The sequence below is a fragment of the Falco naumanni genome, chromosome 9 (genome assembly GCF_017639655.2).
Source record: "Falco naumanni isolate bFalNau1 chromosome 9, bFalNau1.pat, whole genome shotgun sequence".
In the NCBI taxonomy this organism is placed as follows: Eukaryota; Metazoa; Chordata; class Aves; order Falconiformes; family Falconidae; genus Falco; species Falco naumanni.
The window spans coordinates 24,521,448-24,537,047 of NC_054062.1; the positions used below are offsets into that span (position 1 = coordinate 24,521,448).

General features: G+C 59.4%; 1 protein-coding gene across 1 annotated transcript; it reads right to left on the bottom strand.

Moving 5' to 3' along the window:
• Positions 1 to 10,002: 10,002 nt before the first annotated feature.
• Positions 10,003 to 14,293, bottom strand: NPM3 (nucleophosmin/nucleoplasmin 3). The gene is given in 7 exon segments (XM_040606663.1): positions 10,003 to 10,636; positions 10,742 to 10,864; positions 11,283 to 11,376; positions 11,626 to 11,745; positions 12,395 to 12,480; positions 14,114 to 14,255; positions 14,258 to 14,293. Coding segments are annotated over 6 exon segments (570 nt in total). The 3' UTR covers positions 10,003 to 10,636; positions 10,742 to 10,772.
• Positions 14,294 to 15,600: the final 1,307 nt, after the last annotated feature.

Genomic DNA, 15,600 nt, shown 5'->3' on the forward strand with positions numbered 1-15,600 from the left:
AAAATGTTTTTGGAAAGCCTCTCTTCTGTGCAAGGCAGCAATAGGGAAATCAGCCTGCCTATCAGCTCCTTCACAGGCCATCTGAGCTAAGCCCCCTGGTCTGTGGGGCAAGGGTCCCCTCGGCACTGGGCTAAATGGTTTGTCTGGCTCTCCTGCAGAGCAGAGAAATCCCAGCCCTGCACTCCTGAGACCAGCTGGGCCTCAGGCCCAGCTGCTGTGGAGCTGGTGGAAGAAATCCCCTCCTGGCAGAAAGACTTGGGGACCTGCTGTGTCCTTAGTGCTCCAGGCAGTCATCAGGCTGTGTTCCCTGGAGGAGGCTACCAGCGTGGTCCCATCAGGTCCAGTTCTGGTCCCCCACTAGTGGCTCCATTGCCCTGATCTGTAGAACTGGGACCATGTTTAGGCTGGGCAGGCACAGAAGCGTGTTTCCCTCAGAGAATAGCTCATGTATTTTATGTTCTTCAGGGATGTTAATTGCTGCAGATTTGAGCACCAGAGCTGTGAGCTGCAGCCTTCTCATCCCTTTTCCCATAAAGCTGAGGATGCCCAGCTGAAGCCACAGGGCTGCAACACCAAGAAGCAGGAGCTGAGAGAGGAACCAGGACACAGAGGTGGCTGTCCCAGGCCGGCTGGGGTCCAGGCTTGCTCTCAAACCTTCCCCACCTCTGCTTCCCCTCTGCACAGCACATAAAGCCTCCTGGCAGCTGGGAGTGCAGCTCCTGGAGCAGCCTAGACTGCAGCCTGGCAATGAGTGGACATGGAGAGAATTTGAGGAGATGTAGGGGGCAGCAGGTGAGGATCTGTGAGACCCTGGGAGGGGGCTGTCTGGGTTACTGTACAACAGAGACTGGAGACAGCATAGGGGATGTTGTGGGAGTTCTCTCCCCCTTCCCTCTGTGACTCTTAGCACTGAATCCCCCATCCAGGGCCACTTCAGCACCATCCCTGCTCTCTCCCCAGGATGTCTCTTAGCACATCTGCAGGACATAGCTAGGACCCAGCTCCAGCTTCCAGCTTGCTTCTTCCAGGGCATCATCCCTACCTGGCTCAGTCCAGGTCAGAAGCGGTCCACGGACAACCCTCTCCTGCTGCAGGACAAGGGACAGCCAGAGTAAGCCCCTGTGCCCCACAAGAGGTCAAAGCCACCAAGGCACAGCTGTTACCAGCTCCTCCCTGAGCATCAGCCTAAAACCTCCCCACTAACATCACTTATTTTAGAAAGGTGGAGCCAAGAAAAGCCACACCAACCACAGCTTTAGGGACAACCAGTCCAAACTAGGGTGAGTGGAGGCAAGAGCTCCTAGCAAACTAGGACTTCGCATCACAAGAGGAGGCCAGGAGAATTTGAGGTGAGGGGATAGCCAGCAAAACACCTGCAGAAGGTTTGGCTTGAACATCTCTTTACCAGGGGAAATTCTCAGGTGAGGAAACAACCAGGACATTGCTGTCCCTTGCAGACCAGGGCCAACAGGCACAGTTCCCTGCTCCTGCCAGGCCAGGGACATAGACAGAACCACAGCACTAATCCCAACTGATGGAGGAGGGAAGCACCTGCAACAGCACACTGCAACACTGAGCCAGCTGGAGGGCAAGGAGACCTTCTCTCCGCAGACACAGAGAGCTTGGAGAGCCTGCAGAGCGGTTGCCTTTGAAAGTGGAGAGACAGTGTAGGTAGTGGGGTGGCTGACATGGGGCTGAGGGTCAGCCAAAGGCAAGGGCAGACAGAAATGAGGATTCTGGAGCATGGGCAACAGTGCCCTGCACCCGAGCATCTCCCTCCCCTCCAACACCATGTGATGGAGAGCCAAAATGCACGAAACCCAGGATCCTGTAAGACTTTACAGCCGTGCCTGGAAGGTGCTTGGCCATAAACCAGCTTTCACTGCCCTAGAACAAACACGTGGAGGCTTCCCAGCAGAGCCAGAGAGATGCTAGCCCACTCCACCCTCTCCCTTCCCAGCCCCACAGCCCAGCACCCCCAGCCCTGCCCGCTGATCCTTCACAAAGGGACCGCAGCATTAATGGGGCGTTTCAGAGGCAACAGCAGCTCCTCCATGGCTGAGCAGTGCCGAGCAGCCTGGGGCGATCCCACTGCTAGCCATTAACCTTCCCCCCCCCCCCACCCCATCCCCGAAGGGAAGGAACTTGGCCGAACCCCACCGGGATGTATTGCATGGGAATGACCTTGTCTTTGCTACCCACAGCGCTGAGGCAGCCCCAGGGAAAACGAGGAGCAGGGAGGGGAGACACAGCCCATTCACAATTAATTCTCCTCTCTATTCAATTACTAGCAGCAGGGTTAAGGTGTGTTTTGTGGGTGGTGGGAATGCCAGGCCAGGATACTACCCCTACGTTTTAATTGCAGCCCCCTGGAGCTGTACCCACCCCTGCGCAGGACCAACCTGGGTGACATGGCTCCATGAGGTCCCTCTCCAGCAGTCTGCTCTCACAGCTTTGCTTCAGGGAACTGGGCACTCTGCCCTTTGGAGACCATTTCATCACCTCCTGTCCCTCCTGCTCAGCAGCTTTTTAGGAACGTGGCCTTTGCTTTCATATCTTCTGGTTCTGCTCCTAGAAGTGCTGGTGTCAACACTGGCTCCATCATCCTCTGGTGGCTGCATGCTGACTCCCAGGCAGCGATGCTCCTGTGGATCAGAGGAGTCAAAGCTAGGCTCTGCTTTCCATCCAGGCTGGGTGATTTGGAAGGAGAGCTCACCACCCACACCAGCAGGGCTGCCAGCACGGCAGGGGCAGCCTTGGGTGGCTCAGCATGTGGCAGCTTTGCTCTTGATCCGCAGGCAGAGCAGGAGTTCATCCAGGGCAGTCCATGGATGCACAGGTGGATTTTCCATTGGTGTTAGGCATCCACTTCATGGCTACATTTGGCTCTGATGAGGCCAGTGCTATTTTCATCTCTGGCATCCACCCCCAAGTGCATGGGGGGAGCTCAGAGGTGAGCCAGGCACACGGGTAAAGATCTGGCAGAGCTGAGTGAGGCCAGGAGCCTTGTGGAGGGCACTGAAGGGGAGATGCACCCCTAGGCTGCATCCATCTGCAAGGAGAGAGAACTGGGCTAGCTCTGTGGCCACCCAGCTTGGGAAGTGGTCCACAAAGAGTCCCACAGACTAAAGGCTCCCAGCAATGGCAGTTCACATGGGAGCAGCTCAGGAAGCAGGTGGCATCCCTGGCCCTCTGTGATTTAAACTCAAGGTTGAACATTTTTGTGCAAACCTGCCCTGCATCTAGCAGGGGTCAGTAAATGAGCAGCCTGACCAGGAATGGCCATGACACACATGCATGGGGAAGGGGTGACACTCACAGACATGTGGATGAGGATGTGCGTGCTCACAGCATTTAGGCAGCTCCAGTTCATTCCTGACCCCATTGCACAGACCAAACAACATCTCCAGGACCTGGTCCCAAGACATTCCTGGCTGGCACAACTTCCTCAGCACTGTAGCCCCAACCCAAGCAGCAGCACCTTCCTTGAGGTCTCCAGCCACACATCATCAGGCAGGGCTGGGAAGGGGGGTCAAAGCCAGGCTGGGTGGGAGGGGGCTCCGCTGGCCACCCAGGAAGGTGGGAGCCATCACTCAATGCCGGGGTCACTGTCCTCTGTGGGATGGGCTCAGAGGCTCCTTCAGGGCCACAAGGAGCTGAGACAGAAATGCAAAATACTGGCCCTTCACTGCCTGAGTGCAGCCTCGGCTCCCAGCCAGCCAGGCCAGACCATTCAGCTCTGGTTTGGATCCTCTTAGGAAGAGGACTCCCATGCCCAGCCCACGGTGGGTTTAAGCCTAAAACTAACAGCAGTGGCCGGGGGTGGGGGGTGCATGCTGTCCATCGGCTGTAACTCTACCTTCGTTTGTTTGCTTACAGCATCCACCCAAAATGCCCGTGTGTGTCTCTGGGCCCCTGTGTCAGTGGCAGCTGAACTGCTGACCCCAGGAGTTTGCAAAACACCAGGGTTATGGCCCCTTTGACATCCCAGTCCAGCAGAGCTGCAGCTTGTCCTGACCCTGGCCCTGGGGAGCCAGCACCCGTGGCACCCCACATGGCCCTGTGAGTGCTGGGGAGAGGCAGCAGGGCCAGCAAGAGTGAACCCCAAAGAAACAGCAATGTGGGCATACTCCCCATGGCACCTGCTGCCCCTCCAGCTTGGCCATAGCCCCTTACCTTGCTGGCCAGCCCTGTGGAGCTGCCCCAAACCCCCCTGCTAGCCCTTACCCAAGCCCAGCCCTCCGCCTCCTGTGAGTCCTACAGCCCCCACCCCATGCTGGCACTGGGGCTGGCACAAGAACCGTGCTCCTCTCCAGCTCCTGTGCCCAGGGCCACGTCTCATCTCTGTGCCACCCTGCGCACCTCTGTGTTTTGGGAAGACAGGGACCATGTGGCCCCTGGCACAGCCAGAGCCTGGACACAACCTGTAACTGGTTTCTCCCAGGCACCAGCTGTGGCAGGGGGTTTCACACCATCCTGGAGCATGGCCATGGCATGCACAAAACGCCCAGACTCCCATCACAGTGCAGACACCACCTCTGGGGTGTGCAGGGGCAGGGGCCAGGGCTGCAGGGAGCCAGCCTAGGCACAGAAACAAGCACCCAGGGAGTTCGGATTGAAACTGAGATCTCTCCAATGACTCTGCTCCCACTTCTTCCCCAGGAGATCTCCCAAGGGCCCAGCCAACCACTAGACCACACTGCCCTTCCCCTGTGAGCTGAGCACCAGGGAGTGGAGCAGGGCAGATGTCCTACAGACAAGATCCCTGTCCCCTGTGCTCTCTTCATCCTTGGCTCTTCCCATCAGCAGCAACCCTTCCTATCCAGCCCCAAAGACCTTGTGCACTGCCGCTCAGAGGTCTCCATCCACCTGAAAGCCTGTCTGGAGAGCAGACGCTGAAGCATGGAACAGGTATGGGGTGTCCCACAGCCCCTGTGCAGAGCTATCACCAACAAGGACACCAAGGAGGCCAAATCCTACCCACCCAGCCTAGGGCTCTGCCAGCGGTGGGGCTGGGAACAGGGAAACCGCAAGGTGCCCGTGCTCCCTGCAGTTAAGTGTCTCCCTGGGGAGATCCCTCTGGCAAATCCCAAAGCCCCTTGGGGCACAGCCCAGCTGCTCTGGGCAGACCCTACCCCTACAGCTACCACCGACCCTGGCAGGGATGTGTGGCCAGCAGTGATGGTCCTGCCAGTGTCAGGGACAGCCCAGACCAGAGCGATTAGATTTGCACTTCAGAGGGGTGGAAGGCAAGGACACCTACGACCTCCTCCGGGCATCTCGGCTGTGGCTGTCAAGCACAGAGCTGCTAATACCAACCTGAGGTGGGCTGAATGGGGGCTGCAGGAGAAGACCCTGCAGGATGGATGTGGTGGAGCCTTGCCCAGGTTGTCTTGCATGGGGCTCTCTACCACAGCCCAACCATCTTCACTTTTAGCACCTGTTTTATGCCTTTGTGAGTTGAAACCTCACTTGCAGCACAACCCCTGCTCTGGTGTCACCCTGTGCTCCTCCAGCACCTTCTGCTGTGCCTACTGTGGACTGTAAAGTCACAGCTGTTACAGCAGCAACTTAATGAAAAAAAAAAACCTCTTGTATTCTGGGCAGCACTGTGGAGCTGGGGACACACATCCCCGCTGTGAGCAGACACTCTGAGCAGCTATTGCAGCCTGCAAATGCCCGGAGCAGAGCCTGGCCGTAAGCAACCTTCTGTGCCAGGATGTGCAGCCAGAAGGAGCCATGGTATATCAGCTGCCAGCTCCCCCTGTGGAGCCAAGAGCTGGAGGAGCTTCTTCTCCTCCCACAGAGCAGTCGGTGGGGTGAACACCCACACATCCAGGCCCTGAGCCAGCTCGATACATGCTGGGGAGGACCCAGCACACAGCCGAGCACTAGCAAGCAGGAGATGACCCCAGACCTGAGTTTCAGCTTCTCCAGCAGACAGGGCTATTCCCACACAGTGCACCAGCAGCATTTCCCTCTGCAAGGCATGTCAGTGGGGAAAGGATGGGAATTACCAGCAGCCTGGCTCTTCTAGATGCTGCTGCTTGCTTTCTTGGTTGCAATGTGTCCCCAGCTTAGCTCTGCCAGGGCCAGCCCTGTGCATTAGAGTGCCCGTGGCCCCCTGAGGCAACAGCAGAGATACCTGTACCTGCTGCCTGGCAGGACAGAATAGGGATAGCAGAGTCCTCTAACGCTGCAGAGAACGGGATGCTCATCACACCCACCACCAGGGTGGTCCCAGCAGAGGGTGGCTCTGCTGGCCCTTTTCCTGGCTCCTGCTGCCACCGAGGTGCCACGTTCTCTGCCCCACCTTGCAGAACTGCTGTACCCTGGGATAATGGGGGATGCTGCATCTCCAGCGGTGTCCCACTGGCTTCCTCCGTAGCCCTGGCAGTCAAGCATCAGAGAAAAACTGTTACCCCAGTTCACTGTGGGAAGGAGCAACAGAGAGCTCATGGAGCAGGGGACCAGCCCCACCTACAGCACGGCTACAGCTGCATCTCTCAGCTGCCCTAGGGCCGAGTTCTCTGCCATGGGGAACTGAAACCCAGCAAGAAAACTGTTGGGGCAGGACTATCTGGGGCATCACAAGGAAAACTGCTGCCTGGCCACGCTCAGCAGAGTGGCTCCCCATCCTGCCCCTCCATCCCTGAAAAAGCAACTCAAACCTGACTTCTGAAACCAGAGCATCCCCTGGAAGCTGCCGGCCTGGCCCAGCCACCTGGCTGGAGGCAGGCAGCCAAGCCCCAGCCCTGTGGGGCTTCATCTGGGCCACACGCTGCAGCGAGCAGCCTGTGCCCCTTGCTGGGCACAGCAGGCCAGTTCAGAAGGGCTATGAAGAGTGCGGCAGCATAGGTGCATGACCATGGTGCTCGTGCATGGTGATCCCCACATCAAGCCATGCTATGGCCATATTTCCCTGCTGCATGGTCCAGCCAGGGCTAGGGCTCTCCAGTGCTGCCTGAGCAGGGAGGGATCCAACCCCAGGGATGTCAGCATGCAGAGCCCTGAAATGCAGCACAGAGGAGGGATGCTCAGAGCCAACCACCTCCCAAAGCAACACCAGAGCCATCAGCTGGGTTGGAGCATCATATAACTTCCTGGTATTAGTACCTCCATCACCCCACGGGAGAGTGATGGGCCCTGCACCCTTACATGTACCTCCAGCATAGGTAGCCCACATGTTACATAGACACACAACAACTTAACTCCCCCCGTGCCCATGCAAAACAAGGCAGTCCTCACAGCAGGGGCCCCACACTTCACTCCCCACGTACAGTGAGCCTCCTGTCCCCCACCACCCCTGAGAACCCCCCAGCCCAGCCATGCCCAAGCTCACCTGCTCTTAGACAGCCCTGTTTGTTTGCCCAAGGTATTTGCAGCCGGGGGCACCTGCTTTGATACCATCAGCTCCACGAAGGAAGCTGCTCACCTAGCGTGACCCCTGTAATCCCATCCTTCCCCATTAAGCGCTGTGTGTGAGCACATCCCCCCTCCCATCCTCCTGCCATCTCAGCATTTATCTCCCTCTGCCCAAGCTGAGCACATCAAGGCTGTAACATTGCTGGGGAGGGGAGAGCAAACCTCCCCATGTCAGTTAGAAAGGGGCCTGGTAGTGCCAACACCCCCCAGCCCCTCCCTTACTCCCTCTGGGACTGGGATGTTCCCTCTCCCCTGGCATCACCCTGCAGCAGCACTGGGGACCAGGCAGCACTTGTGGCAAGGCCTTGGGCTGGGCTGGTCCTGCAACAGTGTGGACAGGTTTGGTGTCCCCTCAAACCCCCTACCACCAGCACCATAGTCTTCATGATGCCACATTTGCCCCCTGGCAGGACTGTCCCTCCTGCCACAGCCCCTTGTCCCAGATACCTAGACACCCTTAAGGAAACCAGAACCCTGAAACCATCTCCTTCTACCCTTTAAGAGGCCAAATGCTCCTTGTCAGCCAGCACTGCCTCTCCCATCCTGCATGAAGCAGCCGTACCACCCTACCAGGGCTGAGCTGTGCCCACTCCCTTGCCTTACTGTCCCCCACCGGGCTCCAGGCCAGCTGCCTCCCCCAGCTCACCCTTCCAGAATCATCTTTTTAAAAATGATCTACTGGTTCTTATCTCCCCCAAGGCCAAGCTGTTCCTCTGCGGAGAGCAAGCAGGACCAAGGCTTGGCAGATAAATCAGCCCCGACCCCTTCCCACACGCACACAGCCAGGCTGATCTACTGGGTCCTGCATGTGCCAGCCCTAGCAGGGGCTGGGCACCATCCTGGCACAGCCACGGTTCAGTTCATGGCCCTGAACTCTCCTCCTGCACCATCAGCACAGGGCACTGGTGTGCTGTGCCCCACCAGCATGTCTCAAACACACATCGAGCCCTCGGGGGGGATGGTCCCGCATCTCTTCACCCAGCAAGGCTGAGCTCTTCTACCTGGGAGCTCCGCAGCATCACCAAGCAAAGCAAACCCCCAGGGCAATGAGATTCGCTGAGGGATCTCAGCGCTTGTGGGCATGGGCACAGACCACCAGCCCCGGGCACCCTGTTGCCTCGGGAAGGCAGGAGGAACCATACTTCCCCCGGGACACGTTATCTCCCAACCGGCACCCATCCCCACGGCAGGGCCAGACCCAAGGACACCGCTCCACCCAGGGACCCGGAGCGGGATCCCAGTGCCTGGATGCTCCGTGCATCCCAGGGGCTGCCCAGACCCGGAGAGCGGGTGCAAGCCCCGGCGGGCCCGGCAGGGCGGGCAGGGGGAGGCGAGGCGGGGGCCGGCGGGGCCACAGAGCCGCCCGCAGCGCTGCCCGCCTGCCACCTAGCGGTGCCCGCGCCGGGCCCGCCGCCCGGTACCGGGGGGTAGCGCTGCCGCTCCGTACCGGGTAACGCCGCTGCCCGATACCGGGGGGTAGCGTCGCCGCCCGGTACCGGCGGGTAGCGCTGCCGCTCCGTACCGGGTAACGCCGTTGCCCGATACCGCGGGGTAGCGTCGCCGCTCCGTACCGGGTAACGCCGCCGCCCGGTACCGGGGTAGCGCCGCCGCCCGCCCCAGCACCCTCCCGCCGCGCCGCTGCGGGGGCCGCGCACCACGGCGGGGCTCCATCCCCCCCGGCCGGCTCTGCCTCCCAGGCAGGCGCGGCCCCTCGCCGTGGGGTGGGGACACCAAGCCCGTTCCCCCGTGCTGCGAGGGGCGAGCCGTGCTGGTCAAGCAGGGCTGACCGAGGGGTGTTTGGGGCCAGAAGGGAACAGTGGGGCTGCGGAGGGGAGCTGCACAGGCCCCGGAGAGAAACAGCCCTGCTCACAGCCTAGGATGGAGCCCGAGCTGAGGATCCCCCCTGGAAGATTTGCCTCTCTCGGAGCTCATCCAGCTCAGAAACTCCTTGTCCCAGGGCACCGACGGAGCCATCAGGGCCGGACGTACACAGTGCTTCCCAGGGACAACAGTCAGTGTCACAAGCAAGGAGGGCTGGGACAGGCATTGGACCACGAGCCACATATGAAAGAACAGATGCAGGGAATCCACCAGAGAAACATTTGAAGACAGGACCAGCCCCCCAGGGGTGAGAAATGCCACCTGACTGAAGCACCAAACCCTCTCCAGGTACCCAGACCAGTGGGACACGACTCTCCAGCAAAGGCCAGAGCTCACAGCTGTCCCACACCCTGCAGGTGCTGGTGTTTCTCCCGTCTGCAGGACACTTGGGCTGAGAGCAAGACACGAACACGAGGACCTTGCTGTGACAGTGCCCAGCACCAGGGCCAATGTGGCCCCCACCAGGGGGTGTTGCTAGTAGCTGCATTACCTTTGGGAGCACACGTGGAGCCAGGTCTCTGTTCTGTACAGCCATCTGCCACTCTGCCCCTTCCCTTGGCAGCCTGGATGCAGCACTGTGCTGGCTCATGGGCCACAAAGTGTGCAGAGCCCACAGGTCCCTCCTGGGAGCTTTGCAGCATCACCAAGCAAAGCAAGTGTCAGGGAATGGACACAGAGGAGCATCTCCCACTGAAGTGCGCATAGCAGGAACCTGCCAGCCAGCAGTGTCCCCCCTCCAGACCTGATGCCTGAGAGACCTTTATTCAGTGTAAAAACAGTTCTTTACAAAGCAGATTGACCCAGAACCTCTCCCCAGATCAATTAGGCTGTGAGATCCCACCCCACCATAACTGCAATTGAGGACAGAGCCTGGGCCCCGGTTTCACCCTTCCAAGTGTATAAAAAACATCAAATTGTGAGTAAAGAAAAGCAAACACGCTAGAATCAGTGAAACTGCCTGTCCCACCACTGGCTTTACATCCATCTGCTGGGGAAGGGGGCCGGTACTGGGTGTTTCAGAGCCAGGGAGAGGGGTTGCACAGAGCAGAGTTCCAGGAGAGCAAAAGGCACAGGGCAAGGATCACCTCCTCCATCCCTGACTCCCAGCACAGGGATGGGGGAGAGGGCATAAACCAGCAGCATCCATCCAGCTTCAGGAGCAGCCTCCCAGGGCTGTGGGAAAGGAGACACCCCAGTGCTGGGAGCAGCCCCTGCTCCCCAAAAAGTTACAACAGAAAAAAGAAAAAAAAAAGCAGCAAATGTTGAGGTCCTGGCAAGAGGTGTCCGAGGTAAAAGCAGTCCAGGGAGAGAAGTCCCAGCGAGTGAGTACCTGGAGGAAGAACTAGATTGAGACCAGCAGCCTCCTGCAGCAGGGCAGCTTTCGCCCATGCTTGCCACACCAGCGTCACAGCCACCCGGCTTCGTGGCCCCTCACCTTGCCTGGAGGTAAGTTACTGCTTCCTCCTCTACTTCTTGGCTGGCATGATAGGAGCAAGTTCCTGTTCCTCCTCCTCAGACAAGTCATCATCCTCCTCAAACGAAGCATCTTCCCTGTGCACTGGGACACATAAATAACGGTTGCTCACCAATGTATGTCTTTGCAAATGCAATCGGCTCCCAAGATACCCCAAGAGCAGATCAGCCCAAGGAGCACTGGAGCAGTTCTGATAGCAGCTTGTAGGCAATAAGCTGTATCTCAGCTGGAGGGAGGTCTTGGAGGGGAATGGCAACAGCCAGGCATGGGAAAAGAGGACAGCATGTGTCACCCAGACCCCTTTACCCGAGCAAGGCTTTACAGCAGGGAAGGAATCCCTGCACAGAGACAGCCCGTGGGGAACCAGCACAAAGGAGGCACTGAGCACACACACCGGGCAGCACCGAGTGCAACTCCCAGGGGCCCCCTGGCTGGTGTTCATGATGGAGCCCATCCATACCCCTCCCTCCCACCAAGCCTTTCCCCACCCACAAGTCCTTACCGATCCTGTGCCAGCCAGCAAGGCGCACTGGGCCAGAGCCTGCTGCCAGACGGAAGGTCACTGGAGGCTGCAGCTTGAAGTTGTCCAGACTCAGCTATGAAGACAGAGGTGGAGCTGAGTTAGGGGCAAAAGCAGAATACCCTGCAGTCCTCACCAAGGCACCTGGCCCAGTTATACATGTCCTTCTGAGGCCATCTGCAGCCAGGCACAGGCCACCCAGAGCATTTCCCTGCGAGCTGCAGACCAGCACATGGTCAGGTTTCTAGGGGAAATGTCCACAATATCCAGAGATGTCCAGCTCCGCACAGTCATCCCCACCCAAGCCTTCAAAACAACCTCTTACCAAGGGCTGGCATGACAATTTCAGATTTGCCACAGGCACAGCAATCTCCTGGTTCTCGTGGTTTCGCCCGACAACCTCCACCACATTGCACTCGTCCTTGGCACCGTCTGTGAGGCAGACCTGGGTGGGAGCAGAGATTGTGAACTACTGCTCTCCAGGGGACACAGCAGGGACAGCCGGGGCTCTCCGTGGGATGAGCAATGCTACCAACCCAGCTGCTGCGCAAGCACCACAAAGCAGGGAGAGCACAGACCCCTTCCCTGCAGCAATTGCCCCCTAACCACCTCTGGAGGAGCTCTGTGCCTTTCCCAACTGGGATGGCTGTTCCTGCAATCACTTTAAGAGATGGCTGCATTTTCTGCTGATCTGATCCATGCTGGCAGGTCCTGTGCTCTCAGGACAGAAAGCATCCCTCAGGGAGAGCCAGAAATGAAACCCTGCATCTACCTGGGCTTGGAGAGCAACAAGCCAGAGACCCAGCTAGCAAGCAGGGCATGTTCTAGTGGCAGGCTCCAGCAAGGTCAAACACAAGGAAAAATCCTTTCCTTCACCCCATGCCTTGAATATTCCTTTGCTGAGCAGCCTCCAGCCACCGCTGGCTTCGCTCAAGCACCTCCACATAACGTATAAATGCAACAGCCTCATGGCCTCACTCAAGGGAGTCCCATGGTCCAGCTCAGCCAGGGAAGGGGAAATGAGCCTGGGAAAGCTGTGAGGCTGTGGACCACTATGGGAGAGGACAAGCACAGTTCATTCTCATTTCTCTTACCACAGACAGAGCCAAAATGTGGTCAGAGTCATCTTCCTCATCCACCTGAAACGTGTAGGATTTGGTACTGGCAGTCAGCTCACAGCCTGGAAAGAGGAGATGGAAAAAGCTGCAGCAGCCATTACACAGCCCCAGCCACCAAGGGCAAAGGGTTCTCAGGCCAGGTGCCAGCCAGGCATGCACATGGCATCCCTAAACTAATTTATTTTCTCATGTCCAGGAGCAACCTCAGATCAGGGCACCCTGGGCTCTGGGATAAAGCGTCCCCAAGAACTATGCACCTGGCTCAACACCATACAGGGACAAAACCTGGTGTCCCCAAATCGGGCTGCTTTGAAGCAGTGCCCAGGGCCCCCCAGCACAGGCAGGGCAAGGCTCATCTCTAGAGAGCCAGGGCACAGCACTGCGGACAAGAGGAGAGGGAGCAGGCAAAGAGGTGGCTCTGCTTTCACCAGTGTCAGCAAAATATTTGCTCTGGCCAGAGTCTGGGCACAAAGACACAGACTGCGAGACCTGAATGATGAGGAGCAACCAGAAGGGAGGATGCGGGGCCAGGCTGCAGGGAGCTGGGAGTCCCCCAAGACAAGCCTTGATACCGATTTTATTACGTACTTTTCCAAAGAGCTACAAAAACAAGGGAAACACAAAATTACGTCTTTGGCTCTTGATCAGGATTCAGCTGACCCTGTGGAGGATGGAAAGGCAGCGCGCCCTGGGCGTGTTTGCTTGCTGCAGGCTCATTCACCAGCGTGCAGCGGGTGGGAAAACACAGACCCGAGCCGCACGCACCCGTCCCGGCATCGGCAGCTCAGAGAAGGAACCGGCCCCAGCGAAGGCAGCCCAGGGCGGCACCTTCCCGGCCGCCTCCCGGCTCGGCTCACCAGGGCCGGGACCAACGCCCGGGTGCACAAGAGGCCCGGGGGGCCGCTGCCCGCCCCCCCCCCCCCCCCCCCCGGGCACGGCTGGGGGCGCTCCAGGCCGGGCGCGGGGCCACGTGCTGCGGGGGCGTCACAGCCCCAGCCGAAACCCCGCCCGGGGAGGAGGGACACGGCTCTGCCGCTGCGCGACACGCTGACGTGGGAGCGGGCGCGGGGGATTAACCGGAGGAGCGGGAGAAGCTGGCGAGAGCCGGGGCTGCCCCCGGGGCTGCCCGTCCCCCCCCCCCCCCCCCCCCCCGCCATTACTGCCGGCCCCCTACACCCCCAAGCTCCCGCGCAGGTCCCCCCCGGCCGCCACCGTGTCCCCTGCCTCCCGAGCCTGGCCGCACACGTGTCCCTCTGCCCCGGGCCCCGAACTCCCGTGCCTCGGCCACACACGGGCTCTTCCCGGTGTCCCCGCCCGCGGCACCCCCGAGCAGCGCCCTCCACGTGTCCCTCTTGCACCCCCGTGTCTCTGCTGCCCCCAGGTTTCTTTTTCGTCCCCCTGCACCGCGTTCCCCCTCCGGTCTATTCCACACCCACGTGTCTCTCCTGCTGCCACACTGTCCCCGTTAGTCCCCAAAGTCCCTCTCTCCCCCCACTCTATCCCGCCCCCCGCTCCCATCTCTCTCTCACCCCCTTCGTATCCCTCCTGCCCCCCCCCCCCCTCGTTACCCTGATATCTCCCTTACGCCCCCGCCCGCGTCTCACCGCCCCAACACGTCCGTTACCCACCACACGTCGTGTGTCCCCCTCCCCGTGTCCCCACTCCCACCCCCACCCCTCGCCCGCCGCCGCTCACCGAAGAGGACGCTGCCGGGGCAGCCGGGCCCGTGCGGCTCCATGAGGCGGCAGCGCGGCGCTGGGAGCGGGGCGGGCCGGGCCGTGCCGGAGGGGGGAGGGCCGTGCCGTGCCGTGCCGCCTGCCCCGCCTCCTGGCTGTGGCTTGGTCACCCAAAGGGCCCTGCAGCATCGCCCCACATCCTGCATGGGGACACACACACGACCCTGCTGCCACCAAGGGGGGCGAGATGTTCCCACGTGGGAAGGGCTCCCTCAGCGCAGCGGCTGTGGGGAGGGGGGAGTACCTGCTGAAATGCCGTATTTATAGTATTTTATTTCCTCGCAATAAAAGGGGAAGGGTTATTATCCCAGAAGGATCCTAATGACTTTTCCTGGTGACTGGCCTCTTTCAGCAGAAGATTTTTCTGGGGGGGGAGATGGGAGAGGGTCTTACAGTGCAAGGATGGTGAGCAGCCCAAAAGCCACCCAGGAGATGCAAGACAGTGCCACATCCTTTAACGGGTGGGGGGGTGGGGTGGGGGGGGGGGAAGGGGGGGGTGTCTCCTGCCCATGCCTGGCCTTCAGCCAAAGCCAAGTTTAGCAGGACAATCCATGCACCGCCCACACCACCAGCTGTGGAAATGCCACACCAGAAAGACACCCTCACTAGCGGTTGCCCACCTATGGCCCTGCTCAGGGGCACCGTCCCGGCTCCAGGGCACCAGCCTTCCCAGACACCGGTGAGAGGGCACTGACAGAGCCAGGAGAGGCAGAAGGCTGGGGGCACAGAGGGGTACTAGAAGGGTAGAAGGGTAACACGGATGGAGGCAGCGGCACAGCGGGAGGGATCTGCTCATCTCTGTCCCTTTAAGCACGGGCACCATAATGCGATGCTGAGGACTGCAGTGCAGGAGCCTTGGAGCACAGGAGGCAACATCCTGCTTCAAAATCTATTGCAGAGAGCAGAGCGCCAGACTGGCCTTCCAAAGCAGAAAGGGAAACAGCCTGGTCTGCGCTGCAGGGATGGAGGAGGGAGCTGCTGAATTAAACCCCACTAACGATGAGATCACACCATGTTCTCTGTCAGATGCTGGCTCTGCTCCCACTGCAGAGGAGACCTCCACCAGCCGGCCATTTGCTCTGCTCCAGCTGGAGCCAGTTCAAGAAAAACATGACTGAAGAGGTTTGAAAAGCCAAACGCGGTCCCAGAAAAAGGCAAGTGCTCACTCAGCAGTGGTTATACAAGCATAGGCCTTTGCTTCTGCGGTAGCTGCTCTCCACAGCCATCTGGCTAGCAGTGACACATTCCCCACCTGACCTGTCTGCAGCCACCACCCTGACCGTGAGGGCTGTAAGAGCCCATTTCTGCTTCATGTGTCCTTAAAGGAACAAGTTCCTGGCACAAACACCAGAGCTCAAACCTGTCTGCCAGACTGAGACGTGTTTGACATAGACAAGTCATACTGCCACTTATGCCTTCACTTCATGAAACAGGTGTCAAGAAAAC